This window comes from Malaya genurostris, chromosome 1 (assembly GCF_030247185.1).
Source record: "Malaya genurostris strain Urasoe2022 chromosome 1, Malgen_1.1, whole genome shotgun sequence".
NCBI lineage: Eukaryota > Metazoa > Arthropoda > Insecta > Diptera > Culicidae > Malaya > Malaya genurostris.
The window spans coordinates 48329890-48354940 of record NC_080570.1 but is presented as its reverse complement, the minus strand read 5'-3'; the positions used below and the strand labels follow the sequence as shown (position 1 = coordinate 48354940).

The window sequence follows — 25051 nt, the reverse complement described above, 5'->3', positions numbered from 1 at the left end:
ATGTATCTGTTTAGTGTGAGGCGACTTGCAATTTTTACATTCGAACGATGAACCTCTGATGAACTTTTAAACTGTAAACAAGTACACGTCGACTGTCAAAAAAAGTTCATTCTGTTCATTTTGTGAGGTTATGGCATGTTCGTTCAAAACCTAATTAGATTTTTATCATGACGTCACAAATGAACAAGCATTCATCCTTGACAGTTCAGCGGTACTGTTTACGAACAAGCTTAATCAAAAATCGAAGAACACATCTTAAACAATCATCTTTACACTTTGCAACTAGTCACTTTTATTAAATAAATCTCAAAACAAACCATATCCAATCGTGAACAAATGTTTTAAAACTCTGTTTAGGCGATATGGACCGTAAATAGTCTCATCAAATTTGTCAACATATAAACAAAAAAAATCTCTGTTTACAAACAGTACTGCTCAACTGTCAAAATGTGTTCATCCGGTTGAGGTTAGCAGTGACGATTGCTAGTCGCCTCACACTAAACAGATTGTTTTTTGACAGTCGCCATGTATTTGTTTACAGTTTATAAGTTCATCAGAGGTTCATCGTTCGAATTTAAAAATTGCAAGTCGCCTCACACTAAACAGATTTATATAAATATCGCTCCTTGATGCTGGAAACACATACAGGGCAATTTTTGTAGTTCTTTTCACTTTGGAACACGTTTTCAACAGGCACTTTTTCGTCATTTTTCAATTTTTAATTTGCAGTCGCAAAACAAAACAAACACTCGGCAACTGTCAAAAATGAATTTCATTCATCGACAGTTCATTTGTGTCGTCATCGTGCAAAATCTAATTGATACGTAAACTAACCACTGATAGCTGTCAAAAGATGAAGTTGATTCATCGGCAGGTCATTCGTATCGTCATCGAGCATAGGTTTCACATTAACATGACAAAACCTCACACAAATGACTCGATTAGCGTCGTCCGTCGTTTACATATTCATTCCAAACTAATGGTCTATTTAAACCTATTCGGTCCGCTTTAGTACCGGCACAGTTCCGTGCCCGGACGCTGATATTCTTTCAAACATTTCAATGCGCGAATTCACACCTAACCGGCATCGTCTCGTGTCGGTACTGAACCGGACAAGTGTGAATACACGCATTGAATTGTGTGAAAAATATTAGTGCACGGAACTGTGCCGGCACTGAGCCGGACCAGAAAGGTTTGGATAGACCTTAAATGCATGCAAATCAGCGATCTGACATGGGCCCCAAACACTGCGATGTTTTGACACTTTCAAATTGTGAAAAATTACCTCCAATTGATGTCCCAAAACACTGTCTGCTGTATTTTAGGTAAATCAACAAGTTATTGTGAGAGAATCGGTCCAATAATCTCTAATTTTCGTGCAATAAACAAGGTAAACTATAAAACGATTGCATTACTGATTGTTTATTTACGTTGCAATCAGCTGATTTTGAAGTTCCGATTTAGATCTCATTAAGATGACGTCGTGACAGTGGGCCGATGCAAACGAAGATGTTAACAAACTATTGTTAGCTGTCAAACGTGAACTTGATCCATAGCGAATTCATTCATGACGTCATCTTGTTAACGGATTAATTAGGTTTTGCACGATGACCACTCGAATGAACTACCAATGAACTGCCGATGAATCAAGTTCACCTTTTGACAGCTATCAGTGGTTTGTTTACATATCTATTAACACGTGTTCAAATTAGAATGAACGCAATGAACACATAAACAAACCACTGATAGCTGTCAAAATTTATTCATTTTAATCATTTTACAATGTTTACATTCCAACGATGAACTTCTGATGAACTTTCAAACTGTAAACAAGTACACGTCGACTGTCAAAAAAAGTTCATTCTGTTCATATTGTGAGGTTATGTCATGTTCGTGCAAAACATAATTAGGTTTTGCACGAATATGCCATAACCTCACAATATGAACAGAATGAACTTTTTTTGACAGTCGACGTGTACTTGTTTACAGTTTGAAAGTTCATCAGAAGTTCATCGTTGGAATGTAAACATTGCCAGTCGCCTCACACTCAGCAGATTCGTACATATATCGCTCCTTGATGCTGGAAACACATACAGGGCAATCTTTTTTAGGGCAATACAGGGCAATCTTTTTTTTTTTATTTTCACTGTGGAATACGTTTTTAACAGGCACTTTTTCGTCATTTTTCAATTTTTAACTTGCAGTCGCAAAACAAAACAAGTACACGGCAACTGTCAAAGATGAAGTTTATCGGCAGTTCATTTGTGTCGTCATCGTGCAAAACCTAATTCCGAATCAATGCATTCATTCGCAGTTCCGCCGGTCGTACTCTAAGACCGTGGACCATCTCGCGAACTATTTTAACTTTAATTAAAATTTGACAGTCGAGCGGTTATTTTTTGCCGGATGGAAAGTTATTTGGGTTTATTTTGCACTGAAAAAAAATGATATCAAGTGATATAATAATTGCAATGAGGAGAACGTTAGTAAAACTTCGAAAAAAAACATGAACAATATATTGACGACACAAATGAACTGCCTTTGACTGAATGTATAAATAAAAATACATAGAAGAATCTTTTACTAATAAACTGAATTTAGATTTTTTGCAGTGTCGGAAAATAACTATTGATCTGTCGAAAATAACCATGCTTCCGAGCAGGGTTAGTTTTGACAACGACTAAATAACTGCTCGACTGTCAAACTTTAACTAAAAGTTATAATAATTCGCGAGATGGTCCACAGCCTAAGCATACGAAAAATGCAAATTTTTCTCGTGATATTTCTTGCGCTCTCTTTATTGCAATCACTGTTCGAATTGTAATCATTTTATTTTCAGTGCAATCAAATCCAAATAACGTTCCATTTATCATTCTGAATTAAGTCGCGGTTTAGGTCAAATTAAACTGCTCGATGAAATTAACTATCGAAATGTCAAAACTCGACCAAAATTTAAATCATTTGGTTGGTTCATGTGGTTGACAGCCTTGATATTTGCAATCTATCGATTCATTGGATTTTGTGATATCACTGTCACTACACACCTAGAAAAAATCGTATAAATTTACGTCTTTATAGATGCACATAAAAGGAGCGTTGAAATTCATTTATATTATCATTAACTTCTTCACAACTAATTTAGCTGATGTTGATATCAAAACAGACACAACCTTTAATTTTACATGTTAATAGGTGTAATATTCTGTCATCACCCAATTGTACAAACTTTCAAATTTAACCACTGGTAATATATTCCAAATCCGGTCACTGAAGACGCTGCTAAAAATTCTAAGTTAACTTAGCTTTAGAGAGCATTTTTATCGAAGAAGATTCATATAAAACTAACTTATACAACTCTCCAAATAAATTGCATGGAAAATTTCACTAAGTCTTCTATCAGAAACACGCGTTCCAAATTGGCAAACTACTGAAAACATTATTTGCAAAAAAAAACATGTTCGAAAAATGAATAAAAAATTCAATACAGCTGTGCAGATGTGCTGATCAAATTGTTTCAATGTTTTTATAGTGTATTTTTTATGTTTCATGGACACACTTCCTGCACGTGTTTTAAAAAATTCAATATAGCAATAAAGATAAGGTCTAAAAATTTGGACTGGAGAGACAACAGGACACATGTTTTGTCAAGCATTTTGTTTTATTTATTTTTTTGTCTATCATTTCTACATAAACACTGGAAGTGTGCCAGTTGAAACGCCTCTGGTGGAAACAGTCGATACATCCTGCTTCCATACTTTTATCAAACAGTCCAATTAAATCGGGAAACGCACCAGCACTTACTGTTTGTTTCTCGTCCTCTTTAAACTAGTTACAAAATTCGTATTCATTTCTGAGTACCGAATGGTACATCTACATTATTTTTAAAGCACAGATTTCAATTGTTGGCACCGGCAGGCGGGAAACCGATCAACTCTTCCATTCCTTTGCGCTCCATGTATGGGGTCAAAAAGTGTGTTTTATTTTTACTGTCACACTCATAAATTTGTTTTTTTTTTGTCGTTTTTTCTTCTCTTGTGTACAACGTATTTTTTTTTCAATATCGTTGCTCTTCAATATGGAAATACATCTACGCAAGTACTCTCACAAATGAGATTTATTATGGAATTCAAGCAGAAGTTGTCACCGATGCTTTCAAAAGAGTTGAATTGTTTTATGATTAATAATTATAGATAATTCTGCATTAAATTGCGAATAAACTTTAACTATGTCTTATAACTCTTACATTCGAATCTACACAGAAAAAAATAATGAAATTTATACGACATCTAAATCAATTATATGATGAAATAGACATAAGTTAAGTCGAAAACTTGATTTAAAACCATGATCGATGAAAAACAAAATTGGATTGTATAGATTTCGTAATGAACAAAACTGTATATTACAGTAAGTTTCCATTTATTTGCCTGCTCCAAATATGTGCATTTTTATATTTTATCTGTGTAATTTTACGAGAGTGGGAGGACTGTTCGTTTGCTTAATCCCACCTGTGACTCAATTCTGGTAGCTTCCGATTTCTCTCTTTTTCTTCTGTTCTGCTTCGCGTGATATTATTCATACATATTTTAACAACCATGCATGTATTAGCACATGTACACAGTTCTAAAAAAACTTGTTATTTTACATCTGTTAAGATGCACATATATAGATAGGTATAGGTATATCATACAAATTGATTTTCAAGAACATGTAAAGTTGTGTGATTTGAAAATTACATGGCACGAAATCGGATGAAATAATGAACAAAGGATCCATAGAAACAGCGCTACTTGAACCGAGAAACATTAGATCACAAAGCACGCCAGTTAATCGACTGAGGCACAGAAGCACATTTCTGTTCAATGAATAATTGATCAGCGTTGGGAAATTATGATCCGAAAAAGTTTATTTCAGTATCACTCGTGAAAAAATCAGTTCAAGAGATTTTCTAGAACAACTTCCGAGATTCAATGAAGTTTATTTAAACTCAGTTTGAACCGTTTGGTCTTTCGTCGAGGTTGAGGATGTATGGGGCTAAGATTACATGTCATATTTTTTTTCTTTCGGTGTAGTATCTGTGTATAAAGGTCCGTCTGGCTAGATAATTATATTTGTACACTCGGATCTATCGTAATAGACTTGGTATGTTTAATAGTTCGATCGCTGAGGGTCTCGGCTGTCCGTTCCCGGCTAGTTCTGACAGGTGTCTTTGGGGGTGATCTTGTTGGACTAAAGTTTGCTGGTGGTGTTAAGTAAATTTCTTCTATAGATGTCACCAAGTTTGGTCAAAGGGGTTCTTCTCGCGGCTGGATTTGTTTGCCAGTTGTTAATTGGGTTGTGATTTCAAAGTCTGGAGATGGTCGTGTTGGGTGGAGGTTTTGTGTGGATTGTTCTTGTATCCGATGTCCGGTACAGTGCATCATCGTGGTATTGTACAGGAATCTGAAACATAGCTTTTATTTTTAAGCCCAGGGTAGTTTCATCAAACAAACATTTTCCACGAAACTGTGTTGATTTCGCACTTAGCAACGAGGGTTTGAGCAAACCTGATATAAAACCCATGTTCCAAACTAAAGGGCACTCCGCATTCGGCCGATCCGAGCTCGCCGGCGTTGACTTTTTCCAGACCCTGTCAGCTTGGAGCGACATCAATCTTCAGTTCAGCAACGCCATCGCACGGCATCACATTCAACATATCATGTCAATTGTATGGGTGTGCAGCCCTGCTATTTTGGCGCGCACGAATTTGACATTTCTCTCCCCTACTTCTATGTATGAGATTCGATGCGAACTCACCTGAGGGCGACATGCTCGCAAAAAAGGATGTTGCCAATGATTTGTTCGAGAAATGTGAGAGCTGGATATCTTGTTAATATGATGTCTTTGCTTTTTCTCTCTTCGGCTATGGCTGAGCACGGGCGTGCGCATGTATAGGTACGCCGGACCCGACACAGTTGCTACGGTGCGAAAAGCTCGGTGAGGAATATCGTTGCCAAAGATATGAATTTTATGTCGGGTCCGGCGTACCTATACATGCGCACGCCGGCAGCTCAGTCATAACCGAAGAGCGAAAAAAGATCGACGATGGAAATGTCGGCCGAATACGGTTTGACCTTAACTCGATTTTCAGTTCAACAACGTTAAAACTAGGTTCGAAACTAGCTTCAACCAAACAGTTTGATAGCAGTTTGGATAGAAACTGAGTTAGGTTTGGCATCAAGCGAAAGCGACAATAATTAATCTATTTTTAGAGTCACAGCCTACTAACCGACAAATTCGCAAATCTCACTCTAGCTAGTGATACAATAAGAACTTCAACCGGTGCGTACAAAGTATCATGCACATGTTCAGCATTACTCAATTAGGTTGCTTTCTGGAGTGTTTTCACACATACACCGAGAGTAGCTTAGTTGATAAAGTATCTTTACGGTTATAGGTTCCGGTCCTTCTTGTGTGTGATTCTTTTTGGCAAATTATCGTATTTCCGCCAATCATTTCCTCTATCAATGATTACAAGTGAAAACACACTACTCACGCCGTCTCTTAGAGGAACTAAGTAATGAATTCATACTCGTGCATGGAATATTTAGGATATCGAAAGAAAAGAAATCGAATAAGAAACCATGTTTCGAAAACCAATTAGCAAAAAAATCACTAGAAATTCTTCGCAATAACCAACAAAGTAAACCGAATGGATATCTACTTCATAATCAATCTTCGTTGGTGAAGTAGCCAAATAGCCCAAGTTTTTCTTATGTAAGAAACCCTTCTAAAATCGAGCTAGGTCAAAGTCAAATTTGTAGTTATCCGATTGCTCATGAAGGCATCATATCCCAGAAACTCATCTAAAAATACAATTGTTAGAAGTAATTGCCATATAATCTTAAATTGAAACACATTTACCTGGTTTAAATTGCTTTCCTACACAGAAATAAATATGAATTTTACAGGTGAAATGTTATAATTCAACAAACGATAGAATCCATAACTACTCAACTTGTCAAATGACGCAATATTCCATTTGTACATAATTTAATCAATCAGTGTTGGGAAAAACTCAAACATCATCGATTAGAAAACTTACTGCAGAAACGTTCAGTACTGTTTTCAGTTTTGAGAACGCGATTCTCACTGAAACTGAATTCTCATGGCAAAAAATCAGTTGTGAAAAGTTCACTAGCGAACATTCTGCTCGATAATCACACAAGGGCTGAAAAGCCCCGGGCCTAACAAAGAGAACATTTTGGATTTTTTGGTTCAAAATTAACTTTATTGATCAACGCAATCTTCATCAAGAGCAATGCAATCATTCCCGAGCCGCTTTAACATTTCAATATCATTTTTGTAGAATGATTTATCTTTTGCCTTAAAATAGGCCTCTGGTTTAGCGATAACTTCTCCATTTGTGAGAAATTTCTTATCGGCGAGCATTTTGTTCAGATCTGCGAACAGCCAGTAGTCGCTGGGAGCCAAATCTGGCGAATACAGTGGCTGTGGGATTCGAAGTTCAATTCATGCAGTATTGATTGACTTGTGACACGGTGCGCTGTCTTGATGAAACAAATGTTTTTGTCGCCACATGCAGTCGTTTCTTTGCAGTTTCAGCCTTCAAGCGCTTCAATAACGCTATAATATTTACCGTTAATGGTATTTCCTTTCTTAAGATAGTCGATAAATATTACACGACGCACATCCCGAAATACCGATGTCATAACCTTTCCAGCTACAACAACAGAATATTATTCTCAGCATTTGCTACTTAGCCATTGTAGACTAGCTGGCGCACCTTCTTGCGAACGTTCCTCATTAAATTTTGTATAGACTTCTTGGCGACAAGTTTTGACACTTTTTTCCATTTTTTTCGAACTATTGAATGGTTTCGGCTACCGAGACATGTTTTCTAAGATGTGCCTTCGTTAATGCCCAAAATTCTTCAATTGGTCGAAGTTGTGGGCAATTTGGTGGATTCATGTCTTTTGGGACGAAAGTGACATTTTTGGTAGTATACCATTCTACCGTTGATTTCGAGTAGTTGCAAGAAGCAGGATCCTTGTGGCTTCGAATCATGGTAAGAAGTCGTTTTTGTAAACATTCCTTGGTGTATATTTCGCTGTTCATTGAAGCAGTGGTGATGAAGGGTTTCGAAATCTTACCGCAGCTACAAATTGCTTGCCAGACCATAGCTTTCTTACCAAATTTTTCGATTTCAATCGATGTCTTGGACTGGTTTAACACTTGCCCTTCTCGCATCGTATAATATTGTGATCCCGGCAAGGATTTGTAATCGAGTTTCACGTAGGTTTCGTCGTCCATGATTATGCAGTTCAAATTTCCAGCAAGAATCGTATTGTACAGTCTACGAACCCTCGGCCTGATCGATGCTTTTTGTTTCGGATTACGTTTTGGTTGTTTCTGCTTCTTATAGGTTCGAAGATTCAAACGTTCTTTAGCACGAAGAACATTTGACTTCGAAGTGCTCACTTTTTTGGCCACATCCCGAACTAAAACCTCCTTCTTTTGCTCGAACGCCTTCAGTATATGTACGTTCATCCAACTGAGGGTTAGCAGGACATTTTTTTCGACCCGTTTTCGGTTTATCCTCAAAGGTGTTATCCTCACCGAACTTACTGATTGCATTTCGCACGGCTTTTTCACTTACTCCTTCCACTTTTGCTATCTTTCTCAGTGACAGTCCGCGTTCTGTGCATCATTTGTACACAATTTTTCGACTGAAAGTCCACGCATTTCGAAACAAACTAATGAAAACGAATAAACAACTGCCCAAGTGGTTGGAGAAGAGTGTAAACAACAGGACGCAGCCATAAAAATTGACAGATTCTTAACCATTGCGAAGTGGCAGCGGTTTTTGGTTGCGTCCATACTTTTTGGTACAGTCTTTATTAACGCAAAAATTCCGGTTTTATTACGGTTAAACATGGTCAAACACTGCTCAGAATCATCAACACGTGGTCAATAGTGAGCAAACGCAGCATCCACTTTGAACAGAGCTTTCTCATAGTCAAATGCTCAAGCAATATAAAGCCAACACGTTCTGTGGATTTTTTATGTTATCTTGAACGGTGTTTTTTCCCATCCAGAAGCAGTGAAAAATTGTTTTTGGTCTATTGTTCTGACCAAATAGCATCATTTTTACCACGAAGTTAATATTAACTGAACAAAGTTGACTGCAATAAAACTAGCGCCATCTATGTGTTAGACCCGGGACTTTTCAGCCCATGTGTTTTTTAAGAAAAAAGTTCGCACATTGAATATATCTGATATGACTTTAGAACCGAAGATTTTTGGGAAATGAATTTTCCAAATGGCATTTTTTTTTAAAAATGCCATTTGGAAAATTCATTTCCCAAAGAAAAATCTTCGGTTCTAGAGTCATATCAGATATATATTCCAAATGGCACCGACCTGGACGGATTCATAGTGTCAGTAGAATCGTAGCACCAGCCATGCAATGGTTCTGTACCCTCTGAATCGACTGCGAAGTCTGTTGAAACAGAAGGTCAAATTCCACTACAGGGATGTAATACCATACCAAGGCCAAATGGCATTGTATCTTAAATTCGCATATAAACAAAAACTGAACCTATGCAGTTATGCATACATTCTTTCCGTGGAATTTGACCTTTCTGTTTCAACAGACTTCGCAGCTGATTCTTAGTGTACAGAATCATTGCATGGCTAGTACTATGGATCCTACTGACACTAAGAATCCTTCCAGGTCGGGGCTCGAACATACGACAGCTGGCTTGTAAGACCAGCGTCCTATGCATTGAACCGTCAACCCGGGACAATTTTTAAAAGCCAACGACACGCGACGTTCCCAAGCGGTCACCCATCCAAGTACTAATCGCGCCCGATGTTGCTTAACTTCGGTGATCGGACGAGAACCGGTGTTTTCAACATGGTATGGTCGTTGACAAAATTTTTTTTCCTAATTTAGGCTAAATAACGTACGCCGAAGTAACAGGAGCGCAGCCCAATTGATACGCGCCATTCAAATACTGCGCCTACTGTGGGTTCGAGACATGCTGACAATGTTGCGCTCCTATTACTTCTATGAATCAAATTTAGGGTAAATAGAGTTTTATTAGGTTTAATCTGAATAGTGCGGTGTAATCAGCCAGCTGGAATTAAAGCAGCTTTTCGCCGCTGTACACCCTTATTCTGAATAACGACGTATTGATTTTTCGATCGTATTTCATTTGTATTCCCAATAACGCTAGCAAATCAAAGGTAACTGGGATTCGACCGAACCAGATTCGATCGAAAAATCAATACGTCGTTATTCAAGATAAGGGTGATAATCAATGTTTGCAATGGGGAAAAAATATTACTGTTAATATTGACCATCCTACGTGCTTCGAGAATATCGCAGTTTTTATTTCTCAGTTGCGATTCAGTTGCGAATTTATTTAGTAGAATATAATAATTAAACTTGTACCAATCACTTCGGCGTCAAACTGAAGCGTAGTGGAAATTCTGCATCGGAATATCATCGGATACTCTACTACCTATCGATTTTCTCTTTAGCGATATCTCTGTGGGTGAAAATTCGTCATCAAGTTTCGCTGACACAAAAAATCACTTGTAAACTTCGAGGATGAGATGCTTGTTTCATGAATGATGCTATATTTTTTTAGAAAATCTCTTGAACTGATTTTTTCACGAATGATAGTGAAGTGAACTTTTTCTGGTCATGATTTTCCCAACACTGTTAGCAGTCAAAACTTCGTTAGCTGTATTTCAGTGTAAAATCTATGGATATGTAATAGTCGGTTTTGAGCGGTGAATTCTGGCATCGGAGTATGTTATGGCATCTAAAATTATTGAGCGAATTTCCGGAAGATAATAAATAAACGAATTTTAAAATCAGCACTCTGCCGACTGCCTTAGGAAATTTTAAACGAATTTTTTATAATCAGATCATATATTTTCGCTACAAAACGGTAGTAAATTCCGTTGAATGTTTGGCAAGATCACCTCTTTCGCTTCCAACATCTTTCAACTGCCAGAAGATTCGAAAGATTTTTCTTGTTACTTCCCTATGAGTATTCATGTAACCATCTAATTAATCTGCGGACATCCCATCGTTTTCCCATCGTACCACTTTCTTTCGGTGCACTTGCTGCTTGGAATTCTGTGCAGTGAAATGCTCGCGGGACGAAAGCACCATCATCATCATCATCTCACTCTAGCACGCGTATTTCCAGGGACACGATCCCATTTTTTGTTCACAGTTTTCCTACTACCTACTGCCACAGCACACACGGTAGCATATCGCGGGGTCACATCACCAAACCTAAACCGTCGGAGTAAGTGCCACACAGAAAAACGTGCGTTCACCCAGTTCTGGTGAGACCACATGTGCACGAGGCGATCTTGCCGTTGCTGCCGTTGGATGGAAGGCAAGATCAGCTCTTGCTTCTCTTATTTTTGTCATTCGATTCCGAACGCCCGATCCGTCAGGACGTGCTTTCCAATTAGTCATCGGAGTGTTTGGCGTTTTTTTTGTTCCTTTTCGAACGCGCATCACACAGTTTTCCCGAGAGTTTATACCTTACATTTGAGTTTTAGTCTGTGCAGAGTTTGTGATGTATTAAACATGTTTGAGAATAAGATGTTTGTTTCCGGTCAGGTGAACAGTGCACAGTTTGACATTCCCAAAGCAATCGATATCAGTGTTCCGATCGTGAATTTTAGCCACATGTCACTGCTAACTCCGACCACACCAGGAACGCTTAAAGATCCTGTTTATTTCGGGGAAATGTGTCCCGAGGCAAAGATGTACTGCGGAGAAAAACCAAAGTGTTCGTTTTCACCGGCTTCCTCAAGTCATTCATCGTACGATTATAACAATGCTGAGTTCAGTAATGAGTTTCCTGAAATAGTATGTGGATCGGAAAATGTGCGTTATTCCACAGGCTACGAACAGCAGGTGACCGGTATGCAGCAGAAAAACGATGGTCTATACTTCAAATTTGATCCGGAATACATCGAAAAGCTGCAATCATCGGTATGTCTCTCTCCAGCGACTACAATTGCAACGCCACTGACATCCAACAATGTAACCAGCTCAGAATATTTCAATTTCAACGATATCAATTGTCAGTCAAAGAACCAGAGTCCCTGTTCGTCACCTTCGTTGGATCCTTGGATAACTTCATCGCTTTCGATGACTTTCACAAATCCACAAACACAACAAGATCCGTCGGGTTCTCCGAAACACAATAATATCGATTCTCAATCCACACTCCAACAGTTACCGTCGATCAAATCCGCCTTCGGAAACTCCATTCAGTTTGATGACAGCTCCAAGAACTTCGAATTGCATAATTCACAAGCAAGTTACATGATCGATTATTTCGATACGAGCTTCCTGGATCAATTCAGTCAAAATGTTGACATCAGCAACAACTCGAACAAAAGTGCCAATAGTGACGATGCCTATCAGCATCCGGAGGAGAATTATAATAATTCGGAGCTTGCTGTTAAACCGAACCGAGAGTTCAAGGATATCTGGAAACAACAGCATCAGCAATCACAGCCTGAACCGGAAAGGCAGCCCGATGTGAAGCAGGAAGTTCTCGAAGAGGATGACGAGGAAGAGGAATCAGCTGAGTCCGATCAACCGCTGGAGTGCCTCTGGATGGACTGTAATCTGAAATTTCCCGATCAGGCTAATTTGGTGGGGCACATCGAGAAGAAACATGTCGAGGTGAAAAAAGGTGAAGAGTTTGCCTGCTACTGGCTGGACTGTCCGCGCAGGTACCGACCGTTCAATGCTCGGTACAAACTGCTGATCCACATGCGGGTCCATTCCGGAGAGAAACCTAACAAGTGTCCGGTGAGTGTTTTCAGATTTTGGTTTGTTTTGTTTATGTTTTTATATCCATCCGTTTCGATTAATTTGAAATCTTAAATTTTTAACGTTGAAAAAAAAACGAACTTGAACAGAGTGAAGTGAATATCATTTATTTAATTATTGTTTGTTCATTTGATGGTGTTGATGGTTCAATGTGTAGGGCACTGATCTTACAGACCAGTTGTTCAGTTGTCACTCTTAAAGATCTACACGATTGATCCCAATTCAACCAGAATATTAATCGTTTAACTGAGTTCGATTGGTTTAAAGTTGATACAACTAAGTGACTGTTGTCTAAACTGTCATTTTTGTTTTTCCAATTAGCAGAAACGATGGTCGGAACAACTAAATGTTTTGGTTGAAGGAAAATAAAATGCTGTCAGTTAGTCAGGACGCATACCTTTCAATTTCAACAAATATTTCCGGCGTTGTTTTTTTAAATAAAATTAAGTTAGTTGAAAAAACGAATCGATTTTTGTTCTTTTAGATATTGTAATTAGTTGAATCTACTAAAGCAATATTATTGACTTACGATGATAATCAAAATATACTAATTGATATACGTTATGATTTCTTTAATGAAAGTTTGACACGTTGGGATATATGAAATAAATATCGTATGTTCAACATAAAGAGTATATTATATTGAAATGTAATATTTTTAAGTATTATTTTTCGATGTGAAGTTACTAAGAAATCTTTACTTAATTATTGTACCAGTAGTCTTCCCACTAACCGAGCCACACCACTATTCAACAGCTAGTGAATAAATGCAATGATTTTCAATTTTTGAACCAGGGCAACTAATGGTTTTGATAAATCATGAATTGAGATTTCACAAAACATTGAAGTGACTTTATGTTTCAATTTCTAATGCATATAATCTGAGAGCTTAAAAGTTTGATTGAGCACATTTTGTTATTTGCAATCTCTTTAAGGACCACGACACTGCATTTGATAAAAAAAAAACAAATCAGTTTATTCTGCTTAGAGTTGCATTTCAAGAAAAGCGAAAATCTTAGTCTTAAACTCTTCCGTTTTTTTCGAAAACTGCTCGAGAAAAATTATTTCAGTTTCAGCTTACTTCCACTAAAACATTTGTTCACCAACGCACCCCTATATGGATTTTCTCTTGCAGATTATTGCGAAAAAAAGATTTACGTACCTTCTTTAAGTAATCCCGCAAAAAAGAGCATTGAGTTCAACACGTGAAAGGCAATGCATATGGAAGGTTGTTTAACATTTATTTTTCCGGAAAACTATTTTTTGAACAGAAAATTTTGTTGGTTTATTTTGTTTAGCGCGATTTATCACAAAGGCATTGAAGCAGTGTAGCCAACTTTTTTATAATGGAATTAAAGTCTACATTCATAAAATGAAACACGCAGAAAAATGTTTTGTGATATCAACCTGGTACAGGCTAGAAACAACAAAAAAAATAATTGATCTGGTACCAACAAAAGCACGGATTTATTTCTAATATTTTCCTTGTACATTCACACCTAGAATTTTAATAGATGCAACTGAGGATATTTTTGAATCGAATCAAGATTTGTTCTGAATATTTTTGACATCCAGCACATTCAAATGTTCGTTTCGCTGAAACCAAACTAATATTTTGTTGAAACAAGTGTGATATTATACTTGCATTAACCACACATAAAATTGTTGATTTGAGGGTTATCGCATTCGTTTTACCTACCGAAATATGTTTTGTTATTTAAAAGCAATTATTGTTAAATGAACTAAAACAAATATTCTTTATATAATTATTTTATTTCATACATTGTATTAGTTTACATTATGAAGAAATGTGTAAACACCGTAGAGTTATTTTCTGTGCCTTCCTAAATATTTCTCATAATAACTGTGTTCTCAATATCGGTATTGCAATCATAATAGTTTGGAGTTCTAAGAAATGTTTTACTACCAACGTTATATAAATTTACGGGTTTACTGTAAACCTGCAGCAAAAAATTGACAATAGTTAAATCACTGCTCATTTTCAACTCGTATGATTGGTAATGTTCATTAAAATTGATGGATTCATATTTTTGTGCAAAGATTATTATATTGTTTTGAAGACTTACGACTATATCTCGACATTTGTAAATATTGATTAGGTTTTTTTTCTGTAAAAGAAAGACACAACCTTTTGTATAGTCTGCCCCTTTCTTTATGATTTTTGTTGTAAACATTACTTCTGTAGGATCAATCATATAACTTATTCGTTCCAAACAAAAATCATATTCCATCGGAAGTTTTTTAATCACTACGTCATGACTTATTTTTAATTGATCACTAAAAAATTCATTGTTCAAAACATTATATGCAAATTTGTAACTTGATTTAATTGATAACGAATAACATAAATTTTTCTTGTTATTATTAACTCTGCAATAATTTTTGGATTCGCGGTGTTTAGCTTCGAATCGCATAGCCCAGTTGCGACGAATACAACCTGATTTTTGTATTGCTGTAGCGTAATGTGTAAGAAAATGAAATTTTGGTTTTAGAGAATCATCGAATAACAACATGTACTTATTATGATGTTGTTTGACTAGTACTTTTAACTCTTCGATTAATTCGGTTGGTATTTCATCCAAAAAAATTATGTGTATGAGTTTTAGAGTTATTTTAACAAAATTCCATACCAGATCTTCTTCAGGTATCATAATTCCAAATATAAGTGGTAAGAACGTCCAAAACGTTTTCATCTCACTAGCAGTCATTTTGATTTGTTTGTTTTTGATCTTATTTTCAACAAAATCATTTGGGATATTGCTCGAATTCAAATCTCCGTAAACAAATGTATTTTTTTGTCGATTCAGAGCGTCTGTACTTAGATATTGCTTTTTGATTATGAAATGATATAGACAATGTTGAAGATTGTATACCAACACGCCTTCTAGTACATCATGCATTGCGTCAAATACAAAATTATCACAAACGTGAAAGTAGGATAATCTGTGGAACATACACTCTTCTTTCAATCCGGTGATAGATTTATTTTGAAGATCAAGATCAAGTTTGTAAGTGCGAGCTTCTCGAAGGCTGTTTAAATGTTCCACACAGTCATTTTCTGTTTGTTCTCGTGTCCGTTTACATACTCGACAAAAATATGTTGCTCGGAATGACTCGACGAAGCCTGTGATACCATTGATCCCCAGATTGTCGCCGAGAACGAAGCCTAACGCAAAATAGATCCTTTTCTTTTCATTTTTGGAAGTAATAACCAATCCTTCTTTTTCTAATTCAATCAATGTATCAATCAGTTTACAAAACAATTTAGCGTTGTCGTTATATTTTCTATCGATAGTTTTCACGAACCCAGCAATTAAAATGTTGTTGCGTTTACTCAACAAATATGCGGGCAAACATGGTACATTCAAATATATTCCACAAATTGAAGTCGCTGCTGCGTGATTTGATGCTGTATCGCTAGTGTTAAAATCATCAAAGTATATGTTAAGCGGAATAACAAATTTATCCTTAAACAATTGTCTTCTTCTTTTCCAAACTTGGCCATCTATCAATGATCGATATACGCCGTCATCCGATGGATTCAAATTCTCTACTATGCAGTCAAATAAGCCAGGTGATTCTATATATTTTCTCAATAGGAACTTGAGAGGCATTAGAACTCCTTCGATTTGATCTTCAACCTAAGCAAAAAAAATCAATGAATCAAGTTCACAGTATACGTTCACCTTATTGCAATATTGAGTGTTTACCTTCAGCTCCAGATTGCCAAAATTATTGGCTTGGAGCTCATTGTTCATGTTGAACATTATTGGGTCGCAGAACAAATCTTTTTGTTTCAATTGTTGAATAAGCATGTATTCAGATTCATAGTTGCATGTTGAATTGAGCTCATTTAAAACTCGCTCTGTTAAATCATTTTCTTGTCCACCTGCGGATACTTCTTTAAATACTTCAATCATCGGTTCAATATAATACTTTTGTACATCTTTTTGTATTTCTATGATCATTTTACGTGGTAGATTTTCTTTGCTTAGCCATTTAAGTGCAAATGTGAAGTTGGGTGATTTAATTTTTTTTGCGAAGTAATCAATATCTAGCGTAGTTGAAATATTTGTTGTAGGACTGTGTATCAATCCAGACTCTTCTATACTAACTTGTTTGTCATTTATTTCCATCTTCGATTGAATAGTTTGTTTATTATTCTTCTTTTGTGAACTCGTTTGTTCTCTGTTCGCATATAATGTTTGATACTGTAGAAAATGTTTTCTGTGGTGCAAACGAAATGTGGCAAGCACAGAGTAGGTTCTATCACATGTTCCTACATTACACTTGAAAGAATCTAATTGCATATGCATTCGTTTGAGATGTCCATACAGTAAATTCGGTGACATACCTATCCATACGCACTTCTCAACTATACACGATATCATTTTGACTCCAGGTAGGTTTGAATGCGAGATATTTTTGAGTAATGAACGTTACTTTCATCTACTTTAAAAGAATATATCGAATGGGCTATCAAGTTCCATGGTCCTGAAGCCTCCGGTGGAAATTGTAGATTGTAAACTTTAAAAAACTTGAAGCATACATCCAACGCTTTAAGAAAGGTATTGAAGCGATAGAACGAATTTTCAAAATATACTAAATATTCCATAAGTTGAGTAATTTCCGGTCCCACAACGATTAAGAGTGGTTGCTGCTGTAAAACTTTATCTTTACACCTGTTGATGTATCGTCCAACTTTCGTATCGATTTCAGACAAATCTGTTACATGTACTACAAAAGCTTCTTTTGACTCAGCAAACGATGGCTTCCATCTTTTAGTACCAGACTGTACAACTATAGAGTTTGTAGGGAGTAAATAAACCGTGAGCATTAAGGTAATACAATCACGACAATCTAAAAAAAGTATGTAATTTCATGAAAACAAAAAATAAAAAAAATTACCCTCGGTTAATTTTTTCCCGTTTGGTGATATGTCCTCGATAAGGTAATTCAATAAAACTCGTCCTGAGGTATCCGCAATATCCGCTTCAAAGATGTCATAAATTCTGTTACGGAATGCGTCCCATTTCGTAAAAAGAATATCTATTGCATCTGCATATTTGAATTGAAAATCCGCTTCAATTAAAACATAGCTTTTAAAATTACGAAGCACTGGATACTCTTGTAGAAGGTCTTCAACGGAAAAATTTCGACGTCGTATTTCGTTCAATCGATACCTGGATGAATCCTGCCATTTTCGTTTCACCTCTTCCCAATTCTCGTAGTGATGTCGTAGCCATGCTTTAGTTTCTTTATATTCTTGTTCTGAAACAAACAATATCTCATGAATTTCCGATTTCCATTCAAATTAAAATTTGAATATACCTGTATCTGTGAAAGGACTCTCGGCAGAATCCTCTGCCGCAGAATAATTTTCTTCTGCGTCTTGGGTGTTGTTTTGCCTGAGAGTTATGTACTTCGCTTTGTAATTATTATTGCGATAATATAACGAGCCAGTCGGATATTTTCCTAGTCGTAGACGTTTTCCTCCAGCGTCAGTGGTAAAAGTTGGACGATACCAAGAGAACTGCTAGAAGAAAAGAGAATTAGCAACTTAAATAAATTATTGATATAATTCTTAATGCCTGGAGCTCTGTCGGAAAAATCTTGAAGAGTTCTTCAGATCGAGAAGACAATTCATATGAAGATAATGCACCGAACTTATCTTGAAACTCATCGATGACTATTTGTCCTGTCGTATGCCTGAATGATGGCCCGGCCTTTGTCAGATTGTTGAAGCAAAAAACTTGCCGTGTACTCCCCTCTGGTTCTATTAGCTGATGGTGTATTTTGGTCGATATTGCTGAGAGGTTTTGATACAGGAGGAAGGCCCTAGAAATCAACATCTGTTAATAAAAGCCTCGGAATTCAGTTAATATTTATATTTACCACGAACCTTACGTTTACGCCATCCGTTAAGCCCTGCAATGCATTTTGACCGGTCTGCTAAGAATGGAGGCTGCAATAATGTTTCCACTTCTGGACGCTCAATTATTTGCAAAGAGTTGGAGTCGTAGCCGTTATCTAGAAGAATATTTAACAGTATCAAATATTAATTATTGATATATTTTAATATAAGGTTATTGTTGGCTTTCTGCGGATATTCTCCAAACCGTGAACTTACCTAAAAATTGATTAATGCTTTCTTCTGACATACCAAATGAATTGAGCAAATTGCAAAGTTGAATTTGAGCTTCTGACAAATTTTCAACTTTCATTTCTTCAATGAGTTCTTCTTCGATCATTATTGCAAATCCTTTGCGCAATCACAACACCGACACATAAAACACCTTAACCTAAATAATTACCTGTATTCCCAGCTTGAAATGTAAGCCAAAATACTCCAATTCGGACCGTTTTTAGAATATTTTTCGTGAACATGTGATTAACACTAGTTTCAATTCAAAAAGATATCTGGTAAAAGTGAACAAAAAATTCGTTGTTGCTCGGCAACGTTGCCAGCAAAATATAATGGGTTGTTTTAAAAGTAAATTTTGAATAGCTTCAACTTTTATTGAGATTACAATCAACAAAATTGGATGTACGTAAATCAACAACTTTTATTTTTTAAAACAAGTAGTCCATATTTTTCTGCGTGAAGCAATATTCATCAAACATTGATAAAAAATTGAACAAAACTGATATTTCATCCGAAAAGACAGGCTAAACATTCATTTGAGAATAAATTATTGCTGAAACGATTGTTTTAAGCACAATCGTTCAAACCACTTTGATAAACTAGTTTCACGCCGTATATAAATACATAGAGCTATGACATACGTACCAAATAAAATGTACGTAATACACAAATTACCAACACAAGAAAACTTGTTTTACATTTGAATTTATGTATCTCCATACAGGAGTACAATTGTAACACAGTAAATGCTTCCTAATTTATTACTAAAACTTTTTCATCACCAAACCGTGGTTCGATAAACAATTGTTAAGGATTCACAAATTTCCCCAAATTGAATGTGCAAATTTTCACAAACGCTATAACCATCGATATCGTTTTCATTGGCAGTTTTTAAGCGTCGCGAATATATTTCAACTGAATAAAAGGTTCATTTCACATTGTGATTATTTGTTTTGCTTTCTACTGTCTCCGGAATTTGACAACATTCAAAACAACACGTTTTTCAACTATTTAAATATATGCAAATATAAAACCATATTGGTTCAATAAAAAACTATTAGTTGAATAAACTAGCACGAAATTCAAAAACTGCGATGTCATAATTTTTTGATCGAAGAGTTCTCCGTGTAGACTAGAATTTCATAGTATTGTATAAACCGCTATTCATCTATCGCATAATTTTCTTAAATTCTTCTTTATTCTTCTTTAAGTTGGATCCAGACGAATTTTTTGTAATTCATACGGAATCATAGGACCTTTCATTAAAATCTAGGCTTGATAAAATTGGTTAAGCCATCTTGGAGAAAAAAGAGTGAGTTTTGTTTTGAAGCTTTTAGCACTACTACTTTCAGAACCTGAATTTGGGCACCGGTATAGCCGAAGTCGGTTCGTATGACCTACAAACCGAAATAGTTCTGAGCCCAATTTTAAGAATTATTTCGATTTGAAATTTCAAACACTTATCACCCTGTAATTTCACAACGGGAAGTCGTATTCGTACGAAATTCAGGAAATCTCTATGGCTCAATAAGATTTTTTATTTGAATATAAGTCCAAGAAAATCGGTTCCGCCATCTTTGATTATCATTTCCGGAATCGGGAGACCGGTATAGCCAAAGTTGGTTCGATATGGTAAACAATTTGAAGTAGTTTCGAGCCCAATTTAGAAGATTTCTTACGTTTTGTCATCATCGTATTTAACAAAGGCTTGACATTTAAAACACTCATCACCCGGTTATTCCAGAACTGGAGGTCGGATCATGATTCGAGAATTTGCCATATAATCGTGAAACGTTTCTTTTGAATAAAAGTATGTGGAAAACTGGATTGGATATCGCTGAGAAAAGCTCCATTTTGCCGTTTTTGACCACTATTTTTGATACTTTTTGTGGACATTATATCCGATGTGAATGTATGTGGTCATCAACTTACACGATCTGTGAAATAGAGGACTTTGAGAAATGGGCTTATCTTTACATTTATAAAAGCAAGCTATAAATGTAAACTAACCACCGATAGCTGTCAAACTTGAGCTTTATTCTCATGTGGAGTGTGCATCTAAAGGGTGATTTTACTGCTGGTATCGTTTTGGCAACACTGTTTTTGACAGATCACGTGTTCAGTTGGAGGAAGATTGTGTTCAACGACGAAGCTCATTTTTGGTTGAATGGATACATTAAGAGTTGCACTTCGTGATTGACCGAATGAGTTATTGCAAAAGCTATCAGTGCATCCCGAAAAAGTCAAAATACGTAACGACTTTATTTCTGGTTGTCAGGCAAACAAATTCCGTAACAAAATACCAATTCTCGTAGATATCCAAAGAAATGTTTCAATTTCCGTAGATTTTAACTACGGATCCGTACATCCGAGAAAATCTCCGAATCTGCTGATCTACGGAAATTTTCGTAGCTCTGACATCGCTGCAGTCGTATCGAAGGTCGATACGGTACTGCCTGAAGTCAACAATATTTGTATTCTTTCGTAGCGGCTTTTGTTCATTTGCGGTTCACTCATTACGGAATCGTTCTATTGTTCACTACACAATACTGTACTTACCGACTGACTTGGATGAAATGTGAAAGTGAACAATGGATGAATCAAGTTGCTTAAAGAGGATGTAAACAGCACTAATCAATTAGTTTTTTGCACGAACACGACATAACATCACAAAATCATTTGACAGCTTATGTTGGTTTGTTTACATGTTCATTATAATTTGCATACTTTTTATTGGAAATATTGACAAACCACCGGTACATGTTAAACATGAACTGTATTTATTCCAGCCAGTTGTCGTATGTTCGAGAACCGACCTGGAAGGTGTCAAAAGGGTCATAGCATTAGCCATGCAATGGTTCTGTACATTCGGCTGCGAAGTCTGTTGAAATAGAAGGTCAAATTCCACAAAAGGGAATCTAATACCACGACTTTGGTTTGGCATTTGTGATGTCATCATTTTCTTGTGAAAAACATATGGGTTTGATGTGACGACAAAAAACTTCTGATCAAACCAGAAATTTCAGAGTAATGAATCGAAAACTTCATTGCAAATGTCGCATAAAAACCATAACGAATAATTGCGTAAATATGATTGAGTCTACTTTCATAAACCATGTGAAATTCTTGCAGTTGTGAGTTCTCCCGAACGTTTCAAACCGCTAACCTGACGACAAATTGAAAAAAAGCCATTTCAAGTAGTTAGTTATTAAAGTTTAAAATATAACCTCACTTCAAACTTCATCTGACAGCTGACACTGATTTGTTTTCTTGTTTCATTACACGCATTCAAATTTAAGTGAACTTTTAAATTTTGGTTGGGCGGTCAGAGGGGAAGTTCGGTTGGGTTCTCCATCAGGCGAAAACCTAATTAATGAACTTTAGTTTGGAAGACTTTCATTACAGTCAACGTAATTTTAAAAAGTTTGATTTGTTTGAATAAATTATTCGGGTTTTAAAGTAGAAATTTTCATCAGAAATACCTTTTCCAATTGCACTTGAATAACGATGTATTATTTACGAGTTTTTTTTATATTTGGATAATGATCACTTAGAATTTAAGTCTAACTACTGATCGAGCTCCTTGTTTATTAAACATCATAATATGTTTCGTATTTTAAACTACTTCTGCCGTCAACGTGTTACAGATGCTTGAACCACCAGAATCAATAACAAAGTCTAACGAAGTTCTTCCATCTTTTCAGTTCTCCGGTTGCGAAAAAGCATTCTCTCGGTTGGAAAACCTTAAGATTCACCAACGCTCACACACCGGGGAACGACCGTACAACTGTCAGTATTTTGGTTGTACCAAGGCTTTCAGTAACAGCTCGGATCGTGCCAAGCACCAGCGAACCCATTACGATACGGTAAATTACAGTTGAATTCTGTTGTAACAGGACAGTACACCTAAATGTTTTTTTTTCATCATACTTCATTGTAGAAACCGTACGCTTGTCAACTTCCCGGATGTACCAAGCGCTACACGGATCCGTCCAGTCTTCGGAAACATGTGAAGAACCACGCTTGTCGTTCTGAGGGACAAATCCGTCGTAAATCTCACAAAGAGCATACCGTTAACTCGTCAGTGTCCAGCAGCACGATAAACTCACTTCGAAGACACTCGGAATCTTCCGTCAGCGCCCACTATGATCCACCGCAGACACCCTCCACGGACACGGCTGACAATGTGTTCGAATTCGACGACGTGTTCGAGGACACCTCTGGATTAATGCAATCCGGAAATGAAATGTGCACATCGGGGAACAAAATGAACACAACCGAAATCTCTAGTTGTTACGTTCAAATGTTGCCACCGGACGGAGTACCGAGCCAAAACGGGCAGTTGTCAATTGTTGCCTGTCAAGATGAATACATTTCATACGAATGTGTGAAAAACTTCCTGGCCGATGGAGAGTATTTGGAGGCGTATCCAATGGAAGAAGAAGGTCTGGTGAGTTCGGGAATGGAGAACTCTACCAAAATGATCCCTTCTTTCCAGTATGATTTTTTTCAATAGTGTCATTCGAACGACTGATGAAAGCAATTTAACCTTAAGCCAAAGATTTAGTTTCTAGGAGAAAAATACACTAGACCATTGTAAGATATACTTAGTGTCAAAGAGAATCCCGTACTTAAATGAGGAGCTTTAAAAGATGTTTTGTGTTTTTTCCCAAAACTTTAAGTTTTCCGATTTGCTTTATTTAGTTGTAAGTCAAAAACCAATCGAAACCTGAATCAATCCAAAGGACATTGCCAAATCGATGTAGTCGCTTCCAGTAGTTTCATATCTACATTTATAGGTTTTATTCAACTTAGGTAAGGATTTCTACGTATACCAAAATTACACTGTTATGAAATTGTTAGAAATTTTATTCGATGATCGAACATCGAACATCTAATGCAAGCAAAAGACATGTTCTTAATTTGTATAGAGATTACGTTCAGAAAAGCATTTGTGATCATGTTGGTGTTTCGTTTCGGACTAGGGTTGTCTTCCTGTGGTTCTTTCTAAAGTTGCTGTATATTTGCAGGAAAAAACCACAGAAATGCGGGACCGAGAATATTATGATACTCTGTATATATTTTTGCAGACCTTAGAAACTTCCCAAAGATTGTTGGATCTCTTTTATGTATAGACATGTAAGCGGAACGAACGATAATGCATAGAATAAATAATGTACAGCTTGATTTCTTGATTTTTTTTCCATTTTAGTTTTTATTCAACTTATTTAGCGCATATTTTTCAGGGTGCTCAATTGATTTTCCATAACTTCTGGTTGGACTCAATTTTCATATAATAAACAGTATCCAATTTGATTCGGTGGCATGCATAAATGCATTCGTCCTTTTTTAAAACCTGTCGTAAGTCTATCTGTCCAAAACAAATCATTTGCCGTACTAAAACATGTGCAAAATTCCATCCAAATCAGAAAAAGATCAGTTTTGACAGATTTTGTCCCATTTTCTCTTGTTAGTTTTTTTAATCACTCTGGTTTTAGAATTGAGCTCGTGTTCTCACAACTAACGTTGAAATGTAATACATCGATCGACACAGATCGACGAGGTCGAGAAATGTTCTTTCAGAGATTTTTTTTCTCCACTAAATTGAAGACGAACATTAGAAAATGTCCAAAGTGCAAATTACAGTTACTCTTTGTTTGCTTTCTCTTTCGAGTAATACGGAATAATTTTGTAATCAGCAATTCTTCCATCTAACACTTTACATAAAATAATAGCAAAAACCATCATCATTCGACATGCACTATAGAATTTGTTGGAAATTAAAGACTGTCCCAGAAAGTATGGACGCAACCAAAAACCGCTTCCATTTCGCAATGGTTCAGAATCTGTCAATTTTTATGGCTGCGTCCTGTTGTTTACACTCTTCTCTAACCACTTGTGCAGTTGTTTATTCTTTTTCATTAGTTTGTTTCGAAACGCGTGGACTTCCAGCAGAACAACGTCGAAAAATTGTGTACAAATGGTGCACAGAATGCGGACTG

General features: G+C 36.4%; 2 protein-coding genes, 1 long non-coding RNA gene and 1 other non-coding gene across 5 annotated transcripts; 1 reads left to right on the top strand and 3 right to left on the bottom strand.

The window, feature by feature from the left end:
• Positions 1–9817: 9817 nt before the first annotated feature.
• Positions 9818–9936, bottom strand: LOC131426703 (5S ribosomal RNA). Its single transcript, XR_009229138.1, has one exon. It is a non-coding gene; the product is annotated as a 5S ribosomal RNA (ribosomal RNA).
• A 1453-nt stretch (positions 9937–11389) lies between these two features.
• On the top strand, positions 11390–24204 carry LOC131438951 (zinc finger protein GLI2). Its single transcript, XM_058609384.1, has 3 exons — positions 11390–12862; positions 22754–22915; positions 22990–24204. The coding sequence occupies exons 1-3, from the start codon at positions 11417–11419 to the stop codon at positions 23563–23565; spliced, it is 2184 nt and encodes a 727-aa protein (XP_058465367.1). The 5' UTR covers positions 11390–11416; the 3' UTR covers positions 23566–24204.
• LOC131438942 (uncharacterized) lies at positions 14709–18565 on the bottom strand. 2 transcript variants are annotated; one of them, XM_058609359.1, is made up of 4 exons: positions 18236–18565; positions 17813–18175; positions 16615–17764; positions 14709–16545 (listed from the first exon to the last, which is right to left on the bottom strand). In XM_058609359.1, exons 3-4 carry the CDS (start codon positions 17293–17295, stop codon positions 14728–14730), a joined length of 2499 nt encoding a protein of 832 aa, XP_058465342.1. In that variant the 5' UTR covers positions 17296–17764; positions 17813–18175; positions 18236–18565; the 3' UTR covers positions 14709–14727. The 2 variants fall into 2 exon arrangements, with proteins under 2 accessions (XP_058465342.1, XP_058465351.1); XM_058609368.1 differs by having other exon boundaries at positions 16615–18175.
• On the bottom strand, positions 18569–19407 carry LOC131438954 (uncharacterized). Its single transcript, XR_009231016.1, has 3 exons — positions 19219–19407; positions 18807–18934; positions 18569–18742 (listed from the first exon to the last, which is right to left on the bottom strand). It is a non-coding gene; the product is annotated as an uncharacterized LOC131438954 (long non-coding RNA).
• Positions 24205–25051: the final 847 nt, after the last annotated feature.